Raw genomic sequence first — 27,767 nt, 5'->3', positions numbered from 1 at the left:
TATAGCTCATGTTTGAATCTAACGCGAATAAAAATTTTATCGTAAATATTCTTGGTAATTTTAATTAAAGTCGTCTAGTTTTTTTAGGCCTACAGCCATTATGTGGAATGGGAGTGACATCCGTGATTGATATAACTTCTAGTCCGCCCATTTGTAAGCCTTGCAAGGAAGACTGAAATGTTCAATTTTGTCCGGCAGAAGTTGAAGTTGTGTATGGTAAGACAACCATGTTATATAAAATAGAAATGCTTGTATTAGCTTAAGGCTTAGGCAATCGTGATCTTACGAACTTTCGGGTCGATCAAAAAGTATAAAATTCTTAGCTTAAGATACTACATTCTGAGCTTATAATAATTCAGGATAGAAAATAAGACTTTATATTAATTTAATGTGGTACCTCACGGCCAGGCCCCATTCCTTTGACTTTAACCCTCACTTTATTAATTCCTTTTCTAATGGCTTTCTATTATATTGCAATACAAGTATGCGCAACGAAGTTAGAAGTCCAGAAGGCTTTTTGAGTATAAACATCACATTACAATTTTGTAAGGTTACATTAATGATATGTATTCATAAATTCAAAAGTTTTTTTAACCTTAGCAGCAGCTTCACCAGCGGATTGACCGGCATAAGTAGTACTCCGTTTTGCATTTTTGAAGCCTTCGGTACCCTAATTGAGTTCAGTAATCGATTGGTAATAACAATCGATGGGTTAAGCGATGCGTGAGAAAGGAATTAAAATATTCGTATTCGCATGTTTGACTAGCTCACAGTATAACGACAGTTTTAAAAATATTCAGATTAAGTGAGAAAATGAATTACAATAATGTAATTTGTGTTGTAACAGCTACGTGATATAATATAAGCTAATCTACAGTTGCCTATCTTACCCCAGAGGCCCAGTTAATGGTTTTACCTATAGGTAATTCAATTTTTACAAATGAATTCATTTTCAATCAAGTAATCTTTCAATTATAATCACTCTTTATTTATAGTATTACCTTTCATATCTGTTATCGTTATAATGGTATTATTATAACTGGCTTTAACATGAGCAATTGGTAAATTTTTGAATTCTGGATCTAATATTTGCAAGCTTTCTACATCCGGATGGGAACTATAAGCTCTAAATGGTATTGATAAGTATATATATACGAGTACGTATATAAGTTTGTAGTTGGCATTGCGAGGCGTGATGAAGGATCCAGCTAATCAGCTTTTTATCTGTTGTAAACTAGAAACTAACCTGACAGGAGTGAGATTTCTCGCTACCATAGCACGTGTAAATAATAATGCTGAAGTTATTGGTAGTCTAATTGCACACTTACAACGACAAAATGCTAAAACAAACATAAGAAAACAGAATTTTTAACAATTTCGGTTAGACATCTACATATCCTAGTGTTCACTAGGTCAATTAATTTATGAGAGTACCAATGTGCTGCACTATACTCGTATTGCTGTCAATATCCAACAAGTATCGCTTATTCTTGGTGTAAAATACCGGATCAACAGTAATATCCAACTCGTACAATTTTTATCGACTTTTATAGTATTTTCGTACTGTTGATAGAACTATGAGAGTATCAATTCGTCGCCATTCATCAATCATAATGGAAAGTCAATGAAAATTGGTTGTCCAAAGCTTACTTAGTGGTCGCTTTTCTACCTACTGTAGTTATAGAGCCGACATCAGTAAGAGTAAGAGCTGGATCGTAAAGGCACCTTGCCTACTGCTTTGTTGCAATCTTGACTTAAAGATTATAAAACTGTAGGAGTTGGATATTACAGTTGATTCAAAGTACCTATTAAGTATTGCTCAAGCTAAACAACCAGTGAAATTTAATTTGTTTAAAATCGTCATCATGCATCTTACCCAAATTAATCAATGCCATGATGGCGCAGAGCTGCAGCTGACAACGGTCGTGGTACCTTGTGCATAGACTACTGGATAGCGTCTAGTAGATATCTGTACTACTACAGTATGTGTCCAGTGCCTTTTCAGATACAGTTCATAGTACACAGTATAACAGGTTCTCGCAGTACGGTCGTGTGTAAAAACTTTGAATATGCCAAATATAATATTATAACTGTACTCTACAGTACAGTACAGTAGGTTCTACAGTACAGCAGTATACTGTACACTGTAGAGTGTACACTGTACAGTACAGAATCCACACAGCACGGTACTGTACAGTACTACTGTACTGTATACTGTACTGTATACTGTACTGTACACTGTACTTTAGTATACAGTACAGTACTGTACAGCACTGTACAGTATGTTAAGCGATAGCTAATGTTTATGCTTAAGCTCTACTGGCATTTATACCAGTTCCGAAGCAAAAGGTTGCCTAAAAACAAATTCTAAATCAAATAGTCCATCGTATTCCTTAAAGAAACAAAGTATGGCACGAAAGTTTGTCCTTCTGCTATTCAGCGTTGTTATTGGCTTCCTTTATACTATTAATGTGCACGGTCTGGATAATGGTCTTGCCTTAACACCACCAAGTAATCGTATAGGAAAATAGACAATTAGACAGTAAAATGTAAATAAGGCTTATCAGGATCGATTTAATTGAACCCCCAAATCCACTTGATGTATAGAATCTGAAATTCTATGATCTTGTTCACCTTAGTGGATAAATAATGATTATAATTTTCTATAGTATATTTGAAACTTTATTAAAACCATGAGAATGTCTTAAATATTACAATTACAATGATATTTTCTTTAGTGGGATGGCTAGCTTGGGAAAGATTTCGTTGTAATATCGATTGTAAGAATAATCCTGACAATTGCATCAGGTTTGCTATTACTTTATTTTGACGTCATTCATTGCAATGGTTGAACTCTTATCTGATATAATTAATTATCCTACTATCTACTTGACCATGGTAAGCTTATGCAAGATACTCTTGGCTAACAGTCATACTAATCGTAGAGCTTACTCATTTACTTGTAGTCTATTTTATGTGCTTGCTTATCATATAACACATTGTTTATCAACTTTGCATCAATCTTACCATTGATCTAATCTATGTACGTACCTTGTAATTAATTTATATTCACGATCAAAGTCAAAAGCTATTTACTGATATGGCCGATCACTTAGCCAAGGATGGATATCGTGATGTCGGCTACAACTACATCAATGTAGATGTAAGGAAAATAAACTCTGTTAATACCAAAATCAAAGACTGTTAGACTTTGCTTACAACGACATTTTATCCTTTCATCCATTTACCTAACTACAGTGCAGTATTCATTGGATACTGTATTTACGACAAAATAATAATAAAGAAATGGATTTGTTGATACATTTTAAAGGATTGCTGGATGGCTAAGAAAAGAAATAAAAATGGCCGATTATATGCAGATAAAGAGAGGTTCCCCAAAGGGATCAAATATTTAGCTGAATATGTTAGTGAAAGAACTTTTACATTTTTTATATTTGTTATTTGAAAGCTATGCAGTCCATAAACACAGTAGACTGATACGCAATTAAACTTAATTTCATGTAAAGAATACTGGAACAAGTTAAATATTCTCTCTTGATTAATTGCTATACCTATACAATAATTGACAGATGCATAAAAGAGGCTTAAAATTAGGAATCTATGGCGGTAAGTCGTAGATGATTAACTGATTATTAATTATTGAGACTGACAGTAAACTAATACTCGTGATTAGATGATCACTACAGTAGGTTAACTATGCCTCTTTGTATTCGCAGATTTTGGCACAAAAACTTGTGGTGGTTACCCTGGTAGTGAATTTCATTTACAAACAGATGCGGAAGTATGTTCATAAATATTTTCATTTGGTATATACCAGGCTAGAGCGAACAAAGTGATACCGTATACGTATTTGAGTTCCCTCCTACGGCACTCTCATGTTTTTATTTCTTAGTTTTCAACTAAAGGATATCACGCTATTTCTTTTTATTAGACATTCGCTAATTGGAAGGTTGACTCTTTGAAGCTAGATGGATGTAACAGTAATACTTCCGATTATAAAAAGGGTTATCCTGCAATGGGTCATTATTTAAATAAAACTGGACGTCCAATCCTCTACTCTTGCAGTTGGCCTGCTTACCTAAATCCATCAAAGGTACATTACTATGCTGAGTAATGACGAAGTATAGATTATAAACAAGCAAGTAAAGTAGAATATTGTGTATGACATTAGTGCCTCTGTATTTAACCTGCTAACAATCGTTAAACTCTGTAGGTTAATTATACCATTATTGCGAAAGCTTGTAATCTTTGGCGGAATTATGGCGATATTCAGGTAAAAGTTGTATAAGAGGGACATTCTGCCCAGCTAACAATAAAGACTTTATTTACAATATCAATTCTAGGACTCCTGGGATAGCATACTAAGTATCGTTGATTTTTATGGTAATAACAATAAAGTATTAAGTGCAGCTCAAGGACCGGGTCATTGGAATGATCCTGATCAGGTATATAGATACATAAAACTTCAAAGACTACGTTGCACTTGAGTGGATAATGAGCTTGTATTACTATTTCTTTTATAAAAACGAACTTTTCTCTACATTGTGATACGTTTAGTAGTCTATTCACCATTCTATTTATGCTGACTTTTAATACATTTTTATTTACAAGTTAATTGTTGGAGACTTTTCTTTAAGCTACGAACAGTCTAAAAGTCAGTTTGCTTTATGGAGTATCTTTGGAGCTGTAAGCATTATCTGCAATAATATATATATATAAGAAGGTACTTAGAATATGACTAATAGTGAATATAAATAATTCTCACTAGCCTCTCTATATGTCCAACGATCTAAGAAAAATTCCTACTTGGGCTAAAGACATTCTCCAAAATAGGTCATTGTAGAAATCGTGAATTTGTTCTATTGTCAAGTCACTATTCTAACGATTTGACATCAATATATATGGAATGTTATAGAGAAGTTATCGCTGTCAATCAGGATAAACTTGGATTAATGGGAAAAAGAATTGTTTATGTACGTGCACGTGATAAATTTGAATGAACTTCAATAAAAGATTGTATAAATAACTAGCTTTTATTGGTTTAGAAAAAAAACAATTATGAAGTATGGATGAAAAATCTATCGGATGTGACAACGGCTGTAGTATTATTCAACAGAAATGTTCAAGGAACTCCTCAAGTACTCTCTGTTGATTATTCTATGGTTAGTTAGAATACAAGTTTATGTCTACAATATAGAGAGTTGAAAAAGGTTAAATCTTATCCTGTACTAAACCTACTGTCTAATTTTTTTATCTCTATTCATATTAGCTCGGATGGACTCATAAAGTTGCAATGGTTAAAGATCTCTTTGCAAATAAAACTCTTGGCAAATATGAAAATCACTTTAGTCATCCTGTCAACGTCGACGGCGTAGTTATGGTGAAATTGACACCAGCATAATGCATGATCCACTTCTTAGAGCTTATTTAAATACTGTTGGCGAGAACTGCATGCCTTTCTTAAATAATAAGAGTTTACTATTGAATGAAAATTACACCTTCCATTAATACGTAATACTTTTATGTGATTGTGACAGATTTATTTGTAAGAAATCTTATTCTGTGTCATCCTTTACTAAGTGCAAACCACCGAAAACTCTTACTACTATATGATCAAAATTGTAATAATCGATAGCAGAGCGTATTAAGTACCATACAAGTAGTCGTATGAATTGTTATAAAGAAGCATTCTTAAAAGACCTTCGAAGTAAAATGATATATGGCTAACTAAGATATTCTTTCGAATTATCTGCCTTGTAATTTATTTTTATAGAAATTTCGTATACGAGATCAAATTTAAATTAATTTTCGTCATAACTCATAGCGAAAGAAATACGATATTGAAGAGATACCTCATCTTTGACTGAGTCTCAGTACTGCTAATAGAATGAATGCTCTAGTTTTTTTAATAAAAATAATAAACGTATGCTTATTAAAATCCCATCTATGCTATTCTGAGTACATCTCTATTGTATTAGGCAATGTACTAACACTCTCTTTACTTTTTGACGCAATTAAGTTTATTAATCATAAATAAACAAATGAACAGATAGTTATACATTCGATAATCACGTAAACAGTAAAGCAAATTGATGATATTAGATAACTGAGATAAGATCATTAGGAGCAATTATGCTCCATACAATACAATACTCAGTGCAAGTATACGAGTATTATATAATAAAGGAATAACCTTAAACGATTTAGCAAGTAGTAAAACTTAATGGTAATATCCTAAACCAAAGAGGAAATTTACACCATTAAAATAAAACATTTGCATTTAATACAGTATATCTTGCCGCATAAGATACGGCAATCTATCAGCAGATTAAGGATAATGAATAATCTTAAAGTTATATTATGTTATACTAAATTACGCTGAAATTATTTATAGTGACAATGGCTAGATTTTATAGCAGATTTTTAAGTAATAGAAATAAACGATGTAGATCTTTACATGTTTAGTAGCAATTCTTTCTAACCCATTATATTATTAATGTTAGCATAGTATAATTTCCTTTCGTTCATCTAGAATCAAATTCTATCAATGGATTGAGCGATTCTCACTGTATTAATGTTAGTTGGAATTATTTTCTTTAACTCATCTGGATCGACTTTTATCAATGTATTAACCATCCTTGTACGATTAATGCTAGCATGGCATCATTTTCTCCAATTCATCTGGATCAACTTTCATCAATATGTTAACCAAGCGCTGAATATAATCTAACTGTGTGGTACATTCTCGACAAAGATCTTGATATTTCCCGACAAGAATTTTATTTTGATCAGTTAATTCTTTATTCAAAAATTTAAAAGTTAGTAGGAAGCAAATGTGATATAATTTGTGTAAATTTAATTTTAAATAACTTAAATCTAACACAATTTATTTCTGTAAAAGAAATAATACTGAAAAACACATTTAACTAATTTAAATAGATGATCTCGAACATTTTAATACTCTGTAGGCGCGATAATTCGTATTAATATCATACGCTGCTAAATAGTCTATTTCATAACACAAGTATAGTAATACACACAAGAATAATCTATGAGAAAATACCTTGAATTCGCTCTTGTAGATCAGAAACCAATCGTCTATAGTGTTCAACTGTTGCGCTCCAATACTCTAAAAGTAATTAAATACTCTTTTCAGATTATAAGTTTAGATAATGATAGCGTTTCATAGTGATGCTTTATTATATGGCTATAAATTACTTTTTATAAGTTGTTCATTTCTACTTATATATTTTATGTTGTGGTACGGAAGTTATCTCAACCTATATCTAGTTGAATATTTTACTTTTATAATTTAATGGTAACAGTAACTTAAATAAGATTGCTTGGTTCTTTACTCGTATCTAAATGTATCTTTGCAACGATTTGAAAATTGTACGAGTACAATTTTAAATACGTACCATCGTGTAATGTAAACGGATATTTTTCATCTCCAATATAGGAAGCTGCTCTTAAGTGAGGAACCCTTTCTTGCTGGTTTTTTTCCAGTGAGATGTGATTTATAACACCATTTGATGTAAGTTGATTTTGATTTTTGATCGCAGTAGAAGCTAACCTAGCACTCATAACATTCATTATATTATTCTTTGTTGATCCATGATTGGCTGGACTATGATTGCTACCATCATTTGTTGTTTCTGAACTGGATTGATTGCTGGTATTACTGTCAGTACTTGATTCAATATCACTACCTTTATTATTACTAGATGAGAGAGCTGCAAAGTTATTGCGGGCCGAAATAGCAATTGGCTCACTTAATCTTCTATTCTTAGATTTCGTACTTGTTGACTGTGTCGGTTTTCTGATGATACTGTTTGCAGAATTTGATTGATTAGCATCATTAATAGTTGATAAGTCACTGGAAGGGCCTTTAGATAAATTAGAAAAACTACGGCGAAATTTAACATTAAATATGTTTAATTTTGATTTTTTGGTATTCGTTTTATCTTCATTGGAATGAGACACATTCATTGGATTCACATGATAGGCATGGATATATAATTTGCCAATAATCACAGCATTATTCTTGGTAGATTTGATATTGTACCATCGACCTTTGCTTTTTTGACGTGATTGCAAATCGCAAGAATCAAGTAAAACATAACCGATTTTTTCGTCTTTATCTCTTAACGATAATTTGATGTGATGATGCCGTTCATTGACAAAACTACATAGAATAAAATAAGGCACAGAAAGCTCGTAAATAAAGCATACTACCGACATTTCGAGATATTGTATATGTGTAGAGTTAGCATTATCAAACATTCGTTATTTAATAAGTTGCAATCTAAATTTTAACAGCAGCATTATAGGAACACGAAAATGTACTTTAGTTTGATATAATTGTTGGTATGTACATCTTCATATTTTGAATAGCTACTGAATAGGGGAAATTTCCTCGTAGCTCATTCAGAAGATAACGAAAATTATTCGGTGTAGCTCAAATTTTTAAATAGAACCTACTTCTGCTACATATGCAATTTTCAAAGCTAAACGAATAGCATACCACTCTTAGTGGATTAAAGAGCTTCTAATTTTAACTCTCGATTATATTAATTAATTAGTAGCCACTACTTGATATATTAAACTTGCAAAAATTGATTACTGAGGCTCTAAACGTTAGCAAAAATAGTTACCGTTGAATATTTGCAATATCCTAAATTGATTCGACTATTGGTAATTTGGTATATCATGGTTAGAAGGTTGAGTAGCTTTCAATTTCAACATTCAATTGGTTGATATAGTAAACAAATAAAATTTGTCGCCTAGTTTAAAATTTTAGAAAGAAATCATTACTTTATACGTAGTTCGCATAAGTTAGCGATACTACCAATGGTATACCATGCTCAGAAAGCTAAATAACTTTCAATTTCAACTTCAATTAATTTCCAAGCATGGTATACTATTGGTACTGTTAGTTTGGAGAGTTGAAGGTATAGTAGTTATTTCATTCTAAAACTTTAAGCTATACTGATTGATTTTTACAGTTCACAATATTGACATAATTGAAACTGATTCAACTTTCTATGACCAAGTATGCCATTGATGGCACTATTTTTAGACAGATAGCATCATATAGTGGTTATTTCCGTCTTAAATTGAGCTATAATTAATTTTTGTTTACGAGTATGTTATTGACCATTATAGACCATAATAGAAGATCTCTAGCTGCAATCGTAGTAGCGAAATTGATTCATATAGTTTCAATTTTTAGAGGAGAAGTGTTACCACGACATGTGTACAGTTATCCACAAACGATTTAATGTGTGATCTGAATAAGCTAGTCAATTGTTACTAGTAATAGTCTACCGCATTCAGAAGTTTAAGAAACAATCAACTTCTCTCTATAGAGTATGAAAAATGAAAATTAGGACTAATACCATGCTATAATAATGTCGGTGTCACAATAACGCCAGAATGCGATATTCCATATCTACGAATATTGAATTTTTCGTGGAAAATTTTCATTTCAGATTGATTGATAACAATAACTATGGACTGATCTATATTTCATACAAGCGTTTATGCGGAAAGTAATGAAATATAGGTATTTTCTTTAAAAGCAAATAATAGCTTATCTAAAGTAGGTTTTAGGACTACTATCCTATTTTCAGTTTAAACTTACTGCATTTGTGCTATGATGTAATTATTTAAAGCTCGATTATACTCCTTGTATAGCTAATTAATTGGTTAAGAAGTCAGAAAAAAGATTTTTATGGTGGAGTTACTCTCATACGACCTTAATTGAGCAAAGGACTCCGCAAAGCTTCAATCTTAGCATTCTACTGTGTTCGATCTTTAATGGTCAAATGATTGAAATACATAATTGTTGTAATTATATACTTATTTTATCATTTCTTCTATTGTTATTTTCGTACAGATAGCAGGCGTTATATGTAAGATTTAATGGAGCTAAAAATTTCCTTTGCCTATAAGATTTTCCGTTTTACGTTGATCCATTTTGTGATGACAACATCAATCAACTACATCTGATTGGTAATTAAGTTTGCTTGCAGTACTATTGCAAGAAAGTGCAGAATTTCGAATATCTTTTGTTTCTTTTATGTCTATGACGCAGATGTTTGCGAATTTGTTCGCAATGCATAGTGCAATAAATTGTAGGTTAGAGTTTAGTGCAGAGATTTTACTAGAAAAAAAAAATTGAACTATTTTTAAGTTTGTTCATACGCATTTTCGCGTCTTTATGCTACACTTTATTCGTGCCATAATCTATACAGTTAATATTGTATTACTTACAAGGAAGCTTCCTCATTCCATACTGGAATGTCTGAATTTATTGATTGAGTTTTACATTTCTTTTTACCTACGCCAAAAACCACCGAGTATTTGGAGTCTATAATGCCACCGAATGGAGCATTTATGTAAATAAAGACGACACTATTATCACTATATGCAAGGATGAATTTAAGCTTAAGTAAAAGTAAATATCAATAGTACAAGCATGATCTACCACGTGCATTAAAGTGGAGTCAAATACGAGAACATCGGTATTATATCGTATCTGGTATCCCCTCTTAAAAGCGTTTTTATCAATTGCTTACATGTGGTGTATATATACATTACACGTTGGCAGCTTTAACAAATGAGATAAAATTGTGATTATAGTCAGCTTACCGGTTTTCTTCGATAATAAATCTTTCCCGCAATAAACTTTTTGTAAGATGGGTAGTATAGTGATGAAAGAAAATAGTAATATTAGCTTATTAAATAAACTAGACTTTCAGAAGCAAGTCAACGTGCAAGCATGAGATTGACAAAAAAGATTAGAATAAACATTATGGCAATCTAATACTGATCGTATGCGTTGGCTTTGATTGTTATTTTTCTGAATATTTACAAGTAGATCCATATCGTTGTCTCTATAACTCCAATACTGTGAGCTTTATTCGTTTTCGAATATTTATTTAATTACCAATGACGTTAATTTCACCCTCGATAGGCTGTTCGTTGGAATTCATCTTGTTATATCTTAATGATAAGACATGGTACTTTATTTTCGCCAATAGTTTGATTTGTATAATATAGGTAACTCGATGATAACTTTTCTTCAACAGAGATAGGTCGTTATTTGTATACAGTCGAATTGAACTAAAAACATTAAGATGGTAAAATGTGGATGAAAAGATCCAATGTTAAATAAATGTCAAGTAAAACTTTCAATACTAAAAATTACGGGATCGTAAATCAGTTAGTCGAGAATAGATTACATATACAAGTATTTGTATTAATACCTGTTAAAAGTGGCATGGATAACATGGCTTTATGATCTTTAGTTGGTCAGATCGTCTCATCGATGGTGATTACTAAAGGTAATACACAGATCGCTTTTAAAGAACGTATGCTTCGAATTAATTTAATTAAGAATGTTGATTTGGGTTTTTATCCTATCAAAAGGGTGGATTGAAGCACTATATCTATATATAAATTCATATAATACAGTACGTTTACTCGATTATATGTAACTGTCGATGCTAATTTAATTTTTCTGCTACTTGGATTTGTATTGATTGCAGAAGAGAACAGCTAACTACGAATACTATGCAGCACATAATTTTTTTGATTTTGAAATGATAATAAAACAGTTTTAATATCGGATTTAATCCTAGACTACTAAAATAATCTCTATCCAAATTTTAAATCTTCACATCTGTCATAATACATTCATGAATCAACCTTTTATGTGTCTTTTGTCGCATACTATTGCATGAGATATAATTGAAATAGTGGTCAGGGCACAACTGATTTATTGATCGAAAATCTACACTGCCTATACTGGTGTTCCTTTGATATGTAAGTGAAAGGAGTTACAGTGACGTATTCTAGCTGTAGATCATGTGTTGTGTTGTGAGTGATATGCTGTAACTGTGTATTTGTACGCGTATGAATATCATCGTAAGTGAGTAAAATAAGGCGTATTTATTGCACCTGTTGTCACATTTTATCAATAGAATCTAATTATTAGTAACCAAGCGAATATCACGAACTTGCGCAAGTATTTATGTATAATTGTTGTCATAAAAGTATATTATGTAGTACTGTATAGTAGGATAAATTTTACCGTTACGAATAGCTAAGTTAAAAAAATATTCACGATGGCTTCATAATTAATTGATCGCTAATAATAATACGAGCACAAACATTTAAATGGTATTTGCATTTTAGTAAACCTCTAATTAATAGAAATTTCCGTATGTAGTACTCAATCTTTATTATCAATGATTGATAGCTATTTTCGCGTATAATCATTTTGGAGAAAAAATTTGTTGCTATTATTCTCTCTTCTTACCTTAATGTTATTGGATAGAAAGAATGTTAATATATGGATTACAAAAACGGCACAGTCAGCTTATTGAGATCACCTGAATTGCCTATACCTCAAAGGGTAAAGATTTATTTGATGAATTATCTATCTACTGTACACGTAGCTGCATGATTGGCGCAATATTACCTGCGGATGTTACTTGAATTGATAAAATACGTCATATATTGATAGGAAATAATTAATAGGAGAGTTTCTTTCAATCCAAGTAGACAAAAGCTCGAAACTCGAAAGTGAGTTAGCTAGCATACAAGTGTCTTGTGGACTTCTTAGACCAAATTATCCGCGTTATAGTAATGCAAGTACTTGCATTTGAAGGTAGGATGCTCATGGCTCCAATCGTTAACGGAGATCGAGCATAAATAGTACAGTAATGCTTTACGACGCAAAAAATCTATTTCTTATTAATTTCAACATTATACCGTTGACATGTTTGGATGTCAATGCTTGGAACTGAAATTCAACTTTAAGGAATCATTTCCTTTCTAAACCGTATTATCTTACACGAGAAGCAATCTAATATTTTTATTAGACCGTATCGTATATCTAATGCAGATTCTACGGTTTACACTTATGCGACACAATTCTGCAGCTGCGTTTTGTACAAAATGAGATAAAAATAGATGTTGTTATTTATAGATAAGCCATCATAAGCGCATACAATATTATAAGTTGTTGTAGTATTATAGAGATGATATCGGTCATAGGCGACTAAACATTTTCGTTTGTAGTAGATGTACTGTGTTGCTCTTGCATATCACGATATAGTAATGTGGCGATCGCCATACGTCATTCCTCTGATAGACAGGATATCTGAAATTGTTAAGGCCTCTTGTATTAAAAGCGTTATCTTTTATTACTTTACGATCATTAGCAATAATAACAATGATTAGCACTGAATTAATAGAGGACTAATAAACATAGCGCCGTACTGCAGTTACATGTCTTAGCATAGAAAATAGAGGGCTATTTTCTACACGTGCTGCTACCAAATTAATACTATCTACCCATTTTCTACAATTTAGAATATAATGGATGCTATGACGGATATTTGCTAAGATTAAATTAGTAAAACTGGCTTCCTTTAACACGGTAGTGAATTACGAGATTTAAATTTCTTTCAAAACACACCCATCGGATTACAAATAGCGATCAAGAGAGAAACAAAACTAAATAGGATGAATGTTCTTCCTTTTGCTATCACACAGTAGTTAAGTCGTATCTATTTTTTACTTTGTGATGATTATACTTGATATGTGTGGTATTATCTCGTCTTTTATCTTCCTTTAGTTTTCTGGCTCTTGCTGATTACCCGATACGCTATGCTGCATTTGGTCGACGAGGTGCTGTTGGGCCGCAGTTGTTGCTATTAAATATAAATAATATCAGTTATAAACTTGTAAGCGAATTTGATCATCATTTTTTTCTCTCAATCTGATTTTACATATAGAATTTTTTAATTGACAAACTCATACAATTTACAAGACTAAGTCAAATATACAATAAGGTTAAACCAAGTCAATGTCAGTTTGATTTCTATTATATTTAAAACAATGGCCACTTTTTGTGATTTAATGGACAAGTTACTATAAAACACTAAAATTAATTTGCTATCATGTACAAAATAGGTTTACTTCATTTTCTATTAGAAACTCATCCTTTTTAATCTACCTAAAACGTACGAGGTGATCGGAAGTAAATAGCAAGGAACTGATTGACTAAAATTAATTAATAAATACAGTATCCATTATACCTGTAATGTGGATTTCCGATTACTGATAGCGCCTTTACTAGCTAAGGAAAGACGTAATTATGGTTAACTGTTTGTCATTAACTACTTTATAGTAGAATAGCGCCACTAATGAAATACTCTTCTCTGCCACTGTTGTTTGAAGCCATAGCGTCAGTATCAAATTTGATTATACTTGCATATTACATTAGAGGTAACAATTGTCATATACGAACTATTCCATAAAAATCTGTTGTAGCAGCTCTTGCACTAGCATATTAGCGAGATACGAGAATTTTACTCTACCGTGCTCTTTAGCAACGTTCACAGCTGCGTTAGCGGCACCAGTAACTTCCGTCTCGATCATATTCAGATCTCTTTCAATTTCCTGTTCGTGTCTTAAAAACCACGGCCTTATGATCTTGAAGTAAATTATGTGGGATCCATTCCAAGATACAGGAGCCATGCACCAGCAGAGGAATAGCAACTAAAATAAGAAATAAAAATCAAAATTAATATAAAAGTGGGTGCTTAGCAGATCAGTCATTTACTACTACACCATGTCTCAATTGCAAATTAAAAATATAAAAACAGATTTTACAAAAGTGGACTATTGTTTCAATACTTTTACAAAAAATTTACACCTCTTTAAGATGTAAATTATTATTACTATAAGATATTAACTGATAGTGGTCTAATCACATCAGTATTAATCTGTGCCAAAAATTTCATTCAAGCTGGTAATTTTATAGGCTACATTACACGTTAGTCTGTATGCTTGTAGAAGAATGACGTTATTGTAATACGATAGCAGTAAACGTCAATATTAGCGTCAAAAGTAGTTTCAGGATATCGTTATTAATGCGAAATATTCACTAGAGAAGTACTTTCGAAAGTATATTGCAAGATGGCGAAGTTCAGGATAGACGATTAGCATTTGTTTGATATTTAGTATCAATAGTAAATTAATGGATACCGTAATAAAAGCTACAATTGATATTGTAAAAATAACTAGTAAAGTCTGTGTACATTGACTGCTTTTAAGTAAGATTGCTTAAACATCTTTAGGTAAGATTGCATTGAAGTAGTCTTTTCGCTAAATAACCATAAAATAGTAATATACTGTTCATTGAGGTGTTAGGTAACGTGCTCATTTTGTATTATTAAATCAGAATTATTTCATATTTAAGGAAGGGCGAGAAGATCAGTGAGTCATTATAAGTCTAAGCAAAGAAGAGGAGGTGTATTGCGAGGCTTATGACTCAAATCATATGAGTAATCAGAAATAATTTCAAAATTTCATGTTTAAGTACAGTAGGGAGAGAACTAGACATGACGTCATCGACTGATATTACTGTACTATATGTTAACATTACATGACGTGGACGGCAGTAGTGAACCAGTAAAATTTAAAGAATAAACTATAGTTTCTATCCATGAATTTCAGTATTAATTATAATAATTAACAGTAAATACTGTACAATATTGTCTAACACATAATGCTTAAGGTACGCATATAACATGTAAGCGTTGCAAAGTGACGCTAACGAATAAAGGGCAACATATGCCTGACGCAATCTCAAACCGAGAGGAAAAAAACACATGGTGATTTACAAGTAAAACACCGCTCAGAAATCGATTAACGAACGAATCATTTACAAATACATCAGTCATATAAATCTTGCCTCGTAAATTTCGATACTATCATATCATTTTTAAAAGCTTTTTTCATTATTATTCTCAGGGTTTTTAACACTGTAAAGTACAGTGTATCAAGTGAAAACTGTCAAGGGCACAGTTCTGACGATAAGTGACTAACAAACTATGCAGAATTTATAAACGAATATTAAATGACTGCTAGAGTATCATGTAATTGTAATTATGTTACTGCGGTATTTTATCGGCGTACAGTAGACATCGTCCAGTTTGTTAAAGTATACATTGTATAGAATAGAGCATAACATAGGCAGGCAATTAAATTATTTATAAGCAGAAATCGATAAATTTTCTTTGTTGCATAAAGCATAAAAGTAATCATTACGATTACAATATCACTTTTGTAGCCTTACTTTCATTAGAAAATAAAACGGGAACCAAGATAGTAGTAGATCAGAGAAGTACTCCAAAATATTGAAGACAGCATAGACTACCCAGTAAGTCAACCACTGGCGGTCGTCCCGTGAACCTTCGCTTTCAATAGCTTTAATACTGTTCGTTAATAATAACAGGTGTAGTGTTATTTTTTAAGTCAATGTTAAGGAAAGATTTATTTACAAATGAGAAATATCGAAATCGGACATCATTGCAGTACTACAGTACTATACGGCACACTACAGTACTGTATTTCACACCTAGTAGATTTAACATCGCAGCAATGTGAACAATAACGACGACCTGTCTCCAGTAGTGATAGAAACGATCGGAAATGCAGTACTGTACAATAAGAACTAAATAGTTGATTACAGATCGTAGATTGTAATTTACTATCCTAAAAATATGAAAATTGCAGTACAGTTAAAGCATAAATTTCCTCTGAATACTTCAATTTAATAACTGCAATTTTACCGTCATCGCCTTTCCATTTGAGGACAAACTGTTTCAGTATTGTACGATAACCTCCGGTAAATATATATACACGGTGTAACTATATGTATTATGTATGGTACAGTATCCAGGCGCAAATTTACATTGGGCAGTAGAGTAGGAAAGAATGATGTAAATTTATTAACAATTTGACATGCTGTGCAGGGTAATAAAAAAATCTACGCGCTATTAGATGTCGATGAATTGGAGTTTATAGAGTATTTAGTAAACAACAGGGAGAAAGTTTGCTGTACCACTAATACTCACGATGCAACAGCTGGATAAGCGAAACCCAAGACATTACAAAGTATTTGTGCTCCATATCCTACGGCCATATAGAAAGCTAAGAATCCTCCGAGACCTAAATACGCAAATATCAGTGAATATTTTAGAAGAGATAGAAGCGTGTAACTCAAGAAGGAGATGAAAGAGAAAGGATACGCGTATTTACAGTGTGCTGTATTGATTTTAATGGTTACTACATAGCAGAAATACAACAACTTGCGAAAATTTTAACGATTGCAAAATCATGATTGTTCTTAAAGATCATAATTTTTACGCACATTATTTAGTATAAGAGCTAGCTAAAAATTTCAATCTGTGCTACTGTATCTCAAATAAATTTAGCAACTTGTGTAGTTGGATGGCGGCTTTTCGTCGTAGAGTGACATTTGAGCGTTGATACGGTATAATTGACAGAGAGTGGGGTCACAGTTTACACATGTAGGGCTAAGAGGAACACTAATCGTATCTTATATCCTTAAATATGGTAATAACAAATGTATTCCATACAAAATCGTAACATACCATTGAGGTGCTTACTAAGAGAGCAGGAAATATGCGCGTGGATTGCAAAAAAGATTCCTGTGAAGTAATTTACTATGATGTAGTACGGCAGTATGTGGACTGTTGACGTTTCAGGACACTATCAAAGAAGAAGTCCATGATACTACTGTATACCGTGTGCAAATGTTGCATTTTGAAAATTATATCATGAGAATCTTTAACAATATCATTCCAGCATGACGAAACTTTGAGGCATCACCAGCTGAGCTATATGCTTTTATTGATTATTACGTTAACAAGATTGCCGCATTGCCTTCAGTTAAAGTAAAAGCGGTATCCAGACAGTGCCGTACACTACTTAGTCGTTACATACGCTAAATTTGTTAAGCAAACTGGTCAGACGGTGCACGGAGAATACCATAAGCTAATAAAATTGCACACACTATGGAGTAGAAATTGTATAGTTTTTCATACTTTAAGATGGGATGAGGGCATAATGGTATAAAAATAGACATAGCAAACTGTAGTATAGCACAGCAATATCTGTAGAAAATGGCTTAATGAAGATAAAAAATAGCATGAAAGATTGACGTTATTTTAGATAATAGGCTATCACTAAACTGGGATCAACTACAAAATAGGCTTTTGTTGAACTTCAAAAGCCATAATATACTGTACAGAGTACTGTACACTGTACTGTTTTCGAATAGTATCGTGAAAGTGGGCCGCCGAAATATTTAAAAGCCGCCCATAAATTTAGTTATAAGGGCAGCAGACCGATGAGATAAATCAATCAATAACTTGAGGATCTAGCTTTTATCAGCATGAGGGTAGACAAATATTGGTGTCCTATGCAGTTTGACTCTTACAATGGACAAATTGTAGCATCATGTAGAATCAACGCCCGCCCCCATTGAGGCTAACAGTTACTTCTACTCCATCCAACTTACCACCAACTTGATAAATTTTTTGGACGCCGGTTTGTTCTTCAATTTGATTCAAGACATCCGTCACTGCATTTTTCTCGTTCAAGAATTTTTCTAACTTTTGCCGAGCGGTCAACAGTTCGTTTGCGCCGTTGTCGGCGGGAGCATTCGCCGGTGTTGGCTTAACTTCGGTTTGTTCTTGATTCGGTTGATTCGACATTATGTCCAATATTCTTTAATTCTGTATCGTTACAACAAAATTATACAGGAAAAATTTTCTTAGCTAGACCAATAAAGTAAACGGAATACGCAAAATAATGAATATACGTATTATTATCCAACTTTTCCTGTACAACTACTGTGTAGGGTATACTGTATAATATATTCTCTTGGCGGTTGAACGATCAGTAAGCAATCCTATCAGGCCGACATACCTTTGGGAACTTTTCTAGCCCTTTTTAAAATACTTCCACTATATAATGGCTCACTTGCGCCAGAGCCACACGTTCTTATTGCCCTTGTAACCTCTATGATTGCAGACTTTTGTAGAGTACAGTACACATACAGTACAGTACTGTAGGTCGTACAATCCAAAGACAGCACAGTGCAAGGTCGGCAAGTTACAACGAGACCTCACCTATCCCACGATGTGAATGGCAGTATACTCCTACATTACCGTACCGAAATGCTAAAAAATGACCCACGGACAGCAACTGGTTCACAAGGGGTCCACGATGATCAATAGTGTTTTATATGAGTCAGCATGAGGCTTACGGTACGCTACTGTTACTGTACTGTACCGTACAGTACAGGTTTGTCTTTCTTCTAAAAATAGCTAAATACTGTAAAATAAGAATTTTACCATGCTGTGGTGTACTGTACAGTACTGTAGTATTGTACTGTACTGTACGCTGTGTACAGTATTGTCAAACCATAGATGTACTGTACAGTACTGTACTGTACACTGTACACTGTGTCATGGACTCCTGGATGATCATTGGTCATGGATTACTATTGCATTGTAAATACAGTACTGTACACTGTACAGTACCAAAGAGGTAAGAAAAAACCTACAGTACAATACTGTACTGTACCTTACTCAGTATCGATAGAAGTATCATCGCCATCAGCACTAAATTAAAAGACTTTCTTAGTCTAGGGTCACTACAGTTTGAAGCATGCTGATGCAAGTCATGCAACCTGAGATTCTTTCTGCACAGTACAGTACTGTACTGTACAAAGTAACAGCACTGACAGTGAATATGGTGAATACAGTCATGGACAGATGGAACACAGTACAGTACTTGAAGAAAATGGGCGTTCTCTTAAGATGGAGACAAATTTGCAAATCAGTGACAGCTCTGCCACTGCTAACGAGCAAAGATCAAAACTGTACATAATCGACTAATAATGCTGTAAATACCAGTGTAATCAAGTGTTTTTTAGCAGAAAACTCGGCTGGTACATTAAAAGTGAATCAACTACTGTATGTATGACTCAACATGATGACTCACTTGGTCCGCCCTGTCAAATTCTAGTTCTCCACTGGAATATCTCTATCTGTACCCCCGATTAATTAATTAATTAATTATTTATATCCTGTATATAGTATACTATTATTCATTATGAACGCAGCGATTTATCAAATTAAATTATTACTACAGATTAAGTATGCAAAATTAGTATGCTCTCCTCTGTAACCGCACGAGCATTGAGCTGAGCATATCCTTAATACTGTACTCGTATACTAAGGTAGTTAACTGCTAAAGTAGCACTGACACATTGACGTTCTACGAGCGTGTAAAATGGAGCATTAGATATTCTTATAGTGGTTCATAATTGTTATAAATGCATGCTAGCAAACACTCATTTCATACTATACACTGTAAAGTATACAGCAATGCTGTATTCTTTATAATAGACGTTAGTGTTGTAATGCGGTTATTTGATTAATATACAATAGTTACTCCAATTAACAATAGCTAATCATTAATAATTACTATTATTATGGTGATGACATGTTAACACAATCAATCAACTTTAAAGAAGCTTAATGGAAATCTAGGCAAATAGATCAACGATAACACTAGATGGTCTGCGCGTGCGGCATATCTACAACATGATACCAAATCTAAAGCTTAAAATGTTTCCCGAACATTGATAAGATAATTTTAAATACGTTCATATACTGTACACTAGTGTACAGTACAGCGCAGAACAGTAATACAGTATACGCATACGTATACGCGTATGCATGTTGTATCCTCTTCCGTGATTGATATTTTGACTTATCTAAAGGGATTAGTTGTGTAATCTCATGATCTACTACAGCAGGTAGCTTATAGTCATAAATACGGCAGATATTTACTGAAATACTGATTAACCCTGAGAATAACCCTGACATTATTAATTAATTACAGCATACGAGTATACGGTACAGTAAATTGGTTTACCATTTTGTAAAACTGCATAACAGTTGTATATCGTACAAAGTGGCACTGTAACTCGTATTCAAATTTGTAGTATATCATATGCGGTTAACATGCAGAAGTTGAAGAGAAAATATTAAATAAACGGCTCATTTATTAACTGTAAATCATAATACCGATCTACAGTTAGAATCGAGTTTACGATACCTTTTACTATAAAAGTTTATAATATTATTGATGTAGAATTAATTATATACTCGTATTATTCTCAAATAAAATTTAAAATTTCCGTAAAACCGCTATTTATTAATTAATAGTGGTGCCCTCTACGTATATATGTACTATATAGTGCCATTAATTCTATGCAATATAGATCTAATCTTGTACGCTTTCATTTGTATAATTTATTAGTAGCTGGTTTTGATATTATTATTTTATATTTTATAAAATTGTTCTCAATTACATTTTAATCCTTATCCACTAACTCTAGAAAAGTGATTATCATCAATTATGTTTTATCGGATCATGAAACAGATGCTTCTATTTATCCGTGATGAACTATGCATCTATTTCTGCTGTACGTTAAAAATTATAAATTATGTGTTAGCTATTTGTACCAGGGATAGCACCCGTACAAAATTTTTCTCTACAATTTTGTATAGAATATTGTTGACTTACTACCCGGTTAGAGTATACATATTGTATAAGTACTATACACGTATTGGATAATAAAGAAGAGTAGGGTTTTGTATCATCTGAATTGATTATATTGATGACAATTTTTAATCTTAAAAGCTTTAACAGTGTTAACATGTAAATACGATATAATGTATTTATGTTAAGATCTTACTACTGAACTAATTATGCTAAAAAAAATTTATGAGTTATGTAGTCAACTACTTTGCATACTAATTGCAGAGTATAGTTCAAATATCCATTTGATGCTGTGCGTAATCCTGAAAGAATGTACTTTAGTATCCTAATCTAGCACGCAGTAACAGGTATACGTGTTTTTGCAAACGTATGTTGGCGTACGTAGTTAATTTATTGAATCTAATAAAATTCAATTCATGTTATACATTTTGCAATATACGTACAATGAGTGTCGTTTTTGATATGTTACAAGTTAGGTTAATTAAAATGCTAGGTACAGTTAGTGCACCGTGATTAGCATCTGGTACTTATTAAACAACATATGGTCGGTTGCTAGTTCTAGAATGAACTCTTGATTAATTTATAAAATCATTAATTTTATTTAGAGACATTAAAAATACATTTAGCTATATTACTACGAAATTCGAAAAATTAAGTCTAGATCTAAGTACTGAGTTCACGTACGTACACGTATGTGATTGTAATTGTAGCTAGCATATTTTCTTGATTAATTTTATTGTTTGGCCATGTTAATGAACAATATACGAGACCAGTACAGTATTTACTATACTGTACTATAGCTATTTGCGGTATCTGATATATTAATGCAACGTATTGTGAAGCAAGGATTTTATTATCCAGTAATCCTTATTACTAATAAGGAGGGAGATACCATGTTTGAAAGAATACACTTATGCATTATAAATTAATTCATTCGATAACCCTCATTTGCTCTACTTTACTAACAGATTAATTATCATGTCCAAGTAAAGGATATATGGCCTACTGTAAGACTACACAAGTTGCACTAATAACTATTGCAACCTTTTTGAATTGCAGAAATAAGCTGTTCATGTTATCTGTTGAGATATTAGAACTTAAATTATTATGCACGTCTTTCAATTATACTGCATTGAGAATTTTAATATTGAAGGCTATACTGTAGCACTCCTTAAGATGATTTCTACAAATCAAAGATGGCGATGCATACGTAAAAATAAAAGGGTTACTATTTGTTAGTTCAAAGAAATGATTCCTTCATTAGCACAATCAAGCAAATTAGTTTACAAAAGTCGCATGTACGAATTTAACATCATAATATAATTGATCACGGCATGAAACTCTATGTCTTAGTAGATTTGGGTCAGAAAATTCGAGCGAGATCCGATGAGGAGCTACATATTTGCGAAGATGTACAAACAATGTTAACTTTATTGGTCATAGAAAGAGGAATATTGGTTTGGCTTTATCATATTTATTAATGCTTGATCGTAATCGTTGCAGCAGAATATTAGCACCGTAATATACTGTTTGATAATCACTTTACACATTGTACTTAAGGATAACCCTAATTCGAACCTTATATTGCAAATTCAATCTTCAATTGTAGAAAATAAATATAAATTTATATTGTAGTACGTGTAAAAGGAAGATGTGTTATTAGCTTGATCTATTTATCATGATATCATAGTAAATTACCACATAAATGATAGCAGATAGTGAGCGATTCATGACTTCGAGATGCATTTTATAATTTACTTTATGCAATGAGCAACAAAAATAATTTAGCATTACATTAGGAACTATCTAGGCATGCACTACCAGATGACAGACTAACCATGTTAAGATTCATGGCCGGTATAATTTCATTATAGCATTTTTGATACCTCCAACATCAGGTTTGTAGTTGCGCATATAGAAAGCAATTGCACATGAAAAATTATAAAATCTACTTATAGTAGCAAATAAATGTTTTACAATTCAAACGTCTGAGGCATAAACATATCTTTAGTAAAGATTCAAGTAACGAAATATATCTATTGAAGAACATCTTAATTTTCGAGTTAATATCTTGAGATTGGAAGTTAGAGAACTGCATAGCATAGATTAGGTGGATATATGGTAATGACCATCCCTAACGTATTTATATACGGAGTCTGGATAAAATCTTAACTACAGTCACAATTTTATGGGTCCAGGAATTAGTACTATCATTTTATTAAGTATGTATATTTTAAATTATTAGAGACCGAAGGAAACCAATATTAATACAAAAATTTTTTAGGAAGAATGTAAATTTCGTGGTCTTCTATACTCAAAGTAATTTGAAAAGCGTTGAAAAATATATTTTGTAGATCTTAGAATGGCATAGCTGCAAATATATTGAACAGTAACTGCACCAATACCCTTGTAAAGGCTACAGGTGCCTTCCTCATTGATCATTGATGTGTAACAATCTAATACACCGTCATAGGAAGTGTCCAGAGGCACAACACCTACCCCTAAAATAGCAATAAAAATTAAAAATTATAAGGTTTTTCCATTTGTGATCAGCAGAATGCATACTAAAATTGTAGTTATTATAAACTTAAAATAATGTTGTAAGAGAAATGTTGCAGATATCGATTGATGCATGAGTGATTCGCGGAAGCTTACAGAATAAGATGCATGTAATATACTGTTATTTTAACATATTATGTTACCAATAAGCATTATTATATACAATTCTCACCAGCGTCAGTGTTATCTATTATAGTTCGTGTACCCTGCATGAGTAATCTATGCATAATCGTTTCTAACGGATACAGTACTATATCTGATACCATATTTCCAAAAAAATGAGCTGCTAACTCTGGGAAAAAAGTCTCTGTCATCGTATGAGGCTGGTCTGTATCTTCATCATCTTCAGGTTGACTTGACTCAAATGATTCAGATTTTTTAGAATCACGATAGATACGTATAGTAATCAATTCAATTAATGATGTTAATGTATAATGTAAAATATGATAGCCAACAGTTGGTATTGCTAACTTCCATAACGGTAGTAATCGGGTTGTCCTGGGTAAATTACGACCGATAATACGGTTAAAACCGCTGACCAAACAGTTCAAATTCATTACATTAGAATTTCCATTGCCAAAATTGCACTAAAAAATGACAAAATCAATTTGACTAAGCTTTGATTTTACTTTGTTAGAAATAAATATTTGAATCAAGAGGAGATATTTCTATGCCGTACTTTTAGTGTTTCCAGTAGACTTGTCGCGTAAAATGGTGTTACAATCATAAAGCTGAGACTGAAATATTGCAGAAATTGGACCATAATTAATGAAATAGGTAGAGTAGATTGAGTTTAATCTAGCATTTTGAGCATATACCTATATTCGAGTAGTACCTTAACGAGTATCATGAGAATATGTATGATTTGCGTGAAAGAATACAATTAATTAATTACGCACATCACTATGCGTATATTTGTAACTAACCTTTTAAGGATTGTATGTGTTGGAAATTTCATCAGTCCTTGATTAGGTTTTATCGATAGTGGTACAGTTTCAGTGATTAGAGTTTCAGTTGAAATAACTAACCCACGTACTATGAATGTACTTCCAAATCCTTTCCAAAGTGTTGCAAATCCCTTTATTAGTTATAGAATAAAGGAATAATGAGTTTCTAATGTAGCATAGCTGGATTATAATAAATTTTTTTACCATTATTGAGTCAATAAAATACTTCAGTAGTTATAAGTATATAAGTATGCAATGGATAATCTAAGAATAGATCTCATAATGTGCTATACAATTTATAGTAGTTACTCCAAAAGGAGTTCACGAGGTCTGCACCTGGTGCCTCTGGATACCCATCAGAGTTGGTAGAACTGAGAAAGGCGTTAAGCAATAACCAGTTGAACGATGATTGACCTACAAAGTAAGAATATACGTATTAAATCATAAGAGTATTAGGCGTTAATATGTATTTATTAAATGTAGGTATACAACTTTCATAAAGAGATTTTTCCACACTATAAGATGATTTAACCAGTATACGAACACTTAGTACAGTATTTATAGTATGTATTTCAGTTTCAGCAATTCTGAACTTACTTGACATTGGCGACGTAAGACAATCAAGGGGTGAGATATGGTTTCATCAATGCAACGACTAATTATGACAACAAAAAAAAGGAGTTTTATTCAATCGTTTAGTCTAGTTTTACGTATAACGTCATACACATACAATGTTCTCAAGTTATATTATCAAGAATACAGCAATACTGTACCTGATCAATCTGACTGCAATTCCTAGAGTGAGTTGGTTTTTCTCTATACAATATACACAATAAATAAAATTAACAAGAAGGCAGAAGATTAAATTATATGCTATGCAGAGTACTGAATATACGTAATATCAGGGTAGCCACTCTGGAGATGTATAGTTATTCTAGTATGTAAAATACTGTATTGTATTATTATTTACTTTCTTGGAATTCGATATCTTTTCTTCTAGGTGCAACGTCCTCTAAGATATTAGCTTGGGCTTGTTCAATATCGTCAAGTTCAGGTTGTTCGTCATCTACGTTTGAATTCTTTTCCTTTCTCGACTGCAAGATTGATTCATAATTATTAAAATTTAAGCCAGTAGATCCTGCCATAGATGTTTGTAGTCTTGGGCTTAGATTTCATACAAATTAATGAAATCGTAAAATAAATAGATCGGGGGAAATAAAATTATAAATTGTACTTCCCTTTTTAAGTTTTAATCATAGATTAAAATTCATAAAATTGAATATGCAGTACTATACTGTACTGTACACTACAGGACCTTAAAACTGATGCAGAATAATCTTCAGACAGACATACAGATAGAAAAGATTATAACTGTACAGTACCATGACAGTAAGTACAGTATAATGACTGTACTAAGTGTACTGTACTGTACAGTACAGTACCATCCCGACTTTAATAACTCCTGAATTTATTAACTAAGGTTACAAATGTGGCGACAAGTGGTGATTAGCATTACCTAATGATATCCAGTAAAGATATCTACTGATATACGAATATCTGTAATTTTAATTTAGCAGTAGTGCCAATATCGTTATTAGTGTATAATTAATTATTATAATCAGTCGTGATTTGCAATATTTATCTACGAATTACTAAATTACCGGTAATTTAGTAATCCACGATATATCGAATCGACTCGTTCACATTACATAGGTAGGTTTTAGTGTGATCTATACGCTGTAATTATAGGTTAGATTACATAGCGCAAGGCGGAATTTATTTATTAAATATGCATCTAACGATTAATGAAATATATTTTAAAATATATAATAAATGAATAAATTAATCAAAAGTGGGTTTAACATTGTTTATAAAGTGATATGTGTATTTTGTCTAAATTAGCTTGCAATGGCATTGAGATTACTGGTTTTGATAGCTTTAATCGCTTTGCCAATTACCCTTTTGCCTCTTCGCGGACAATGCGCAAAGATAGCTGTAATACCAATGTTTGGAAAAAGTCATGTACATGTCATCAATGCAATGGGAGAAGCTTTGCATAAGCGCGGCCATGATGTAAGAGTAGCTGTCAATCTGTCTTGTAATAGCTAGATATCTACAGTACGTAGAGGAGGTCATACAATAGCTGTTTGCGGTTAATATCACTATTATCTAGTCTATTAATAATAACATCATAGTTTAATATACATACGAGTATACATACTGCATGCTGTTATCGTAATAGTGCAGCTGTAGATATTGAAATATCGTTGCACAGTACCTGAGTACCATAATATTAGTGAAATGGTTAATTAAGCAATATTATTGTGTCATGATACTTGAACATCCATTTGACGCTTAAACATCATTCTCAAGTACTGTAACGGCAGTCTGCAAAAAATGATATGGTCCTTTATGCCATATGATCGTTATAAATACGCAAGCAAAAAGTTTGACGAGATGTGCCAGTGATGTAATGTGTGTAATTCTTATACATAGCATCAGATATTTTGAATTGCAAGGTATAGCCATTTCTTTTCTTGTGTGGTTTGGTGTATTCTAATTAAGGGATATGTATTAGAGGTTAAAATAGTAAACATCTAACAGTAAAGTACAAGAGCTAAGCTAAGTCATCAACACTACTTCATTGAAACTATTCAACTTGCTGCATGATATTGCAATATGTAGTTTAGTTACCTCCTGCGATAACATACGCGGAATAATCATAATCATTAAAGGGATTGCACCTAAGCTTAACATTGATAATATAGAGACAGT

The 27,767-nt window shown here is 32.3% G+C and overlaps 5 protein-coding genes across 5 annotated transcripts; 1 reads left to right on the top strand and 4 right to left on the bottom strand.

The window, feature by feature from the left end:
• Positions 1-385: 385 nt before the first annotated feature.
• Positions 386-1,895, bottom strand: TRIADDRAFT_54565 (uncharacterized protein; the record flags this gene model as incomplete). Its single annotated transcript, XM_002110460.1, has 6 exons — positions 386-463; positions 596-670; positions 891-916; positions 1,002-1,126; positions 1,247-1,340; positions 1,877-1,895. The coding sequence occupies 6 exons, from the start codon at positions 1,893-1,895 to the stop codon at positions 386-388; spliced, it is 417 nt and encodes a 138-aa protein (XP_002110496.1).
• Positions 1,896-2,408: 513 nt separating this feature from the next.
• TRIADDRAFT_23253 (uncharacterized protein) lies at positions 2,409-5,192 on the top strand (the record flags this gene model as incomplete). Its single annotated transcript, XM_002110999.1, has 13 exons — positions 2,409-2,511; positions 2,739-2,808; positions 3,082-3,163; positions 3,332-3,424; positions 3,591-3,627; positions 3,738-3,802; positions 3,953-4,114; positions 4,235-4,294; positions 4,365-4,466; positions 4,633-4,707; positions 4,790-4,854; positions 4,937-4,994; positions 5,067-5,192. 13 exons carry the CDS (start codon positions 2,409-2,411, stop codon positions 5,190-5,192), a joined length of 1,098 nt encoding a protein of 365 aa, XP_002111035.1.
• A 1,481-nt stretch (positions 5,193-6,673) lies between these two features.
• On the bottom strand, positions 6,674-8,262 carry TRIADDRAFT_54563 (uncharacterized protein; the record flags this gene model as incomplete). Its single annotated transcript, XM_002110459.1, has 3 exons — positions 6,674-6,819; positions 7,085-7,150; positions 7,440-8,262. 3 exons carry the CDS (start codon positions 8,260-8,262, stop codon positions 6,674-6,676), a joined length of 1,035 nt encoding a protein of 344 aa, XP_002110495.1.
• Positions 8,263-13,594: 5,332 nt separating this feature from the next.
• On the bottom strand, positions 13,595-18,623 carry TRIADDRAFT_37376 (expressed hypothetical protein; the record flags this gene model as incomplete). Its single annotated transcript, XM_002110458.1, has 5 exons — positions 13,595-13,745; positions 14,415-14,595; positions 16,178-16,316; positions 16,959-17,052; positions 18,428-18,623. The coding sequence occupies 5 exons, from the start codon at positions 18,621-18,623 to the stop codon at positions 13,666-13,668; spliced, it is 690 nt and encodes a 229-aa protein (XP_002110494.1). The 3' UTR covers positions 13,595-13,665.
• Positions 18,624-23,766: 5,143 nt separating this feature from the next.
• TRIADDRAFT_54562 (uncharacterized protein) lies at positions 23,767-26,137 on the bottom strand (the record flags this gene model as incomplete). Its single annotated transcript, XM_002110457.1, has 8 exons — positions 23,767-23,987; positions 24,218-24,632; positions 24,725-24,782; positions 24,972-25,123; positions 25,329-25,406; positions 25,590-25,647; positions 25,766-25,808; positions 25,963-26,137. The coding sequence occupies 8 exons, from the start codon at positions 26,135-26,137 to the stop codon at positions 23,767-23,769; spliced, it is 1,200 nt and encodes a 399-aa protein (XP_002110493.1).
• Positions 26,138-27,767: the final 1,630 nt, after the last annotated feature.

The sequence above is a fragment of the Trichoplax adhaerens genome, genomic scaffold, assembly GCF_000150275.1.
Source record: "Trichoplax adhaerens TRIADscaffold_3 genomic scaffold, whole genome shotgun sequence".
Lineage (NCBI taxonomy): Eukaryota > Metazoa > Placozoa > Uniplacotomia > Trichoplacea > Trichoplacidae > Trichoplax > Trichoplax adhaerens.
Note: the sequence above shows the minus strand (reverse complement) of the source record. Positions and strands in the feature narration are given on the sequence as shown.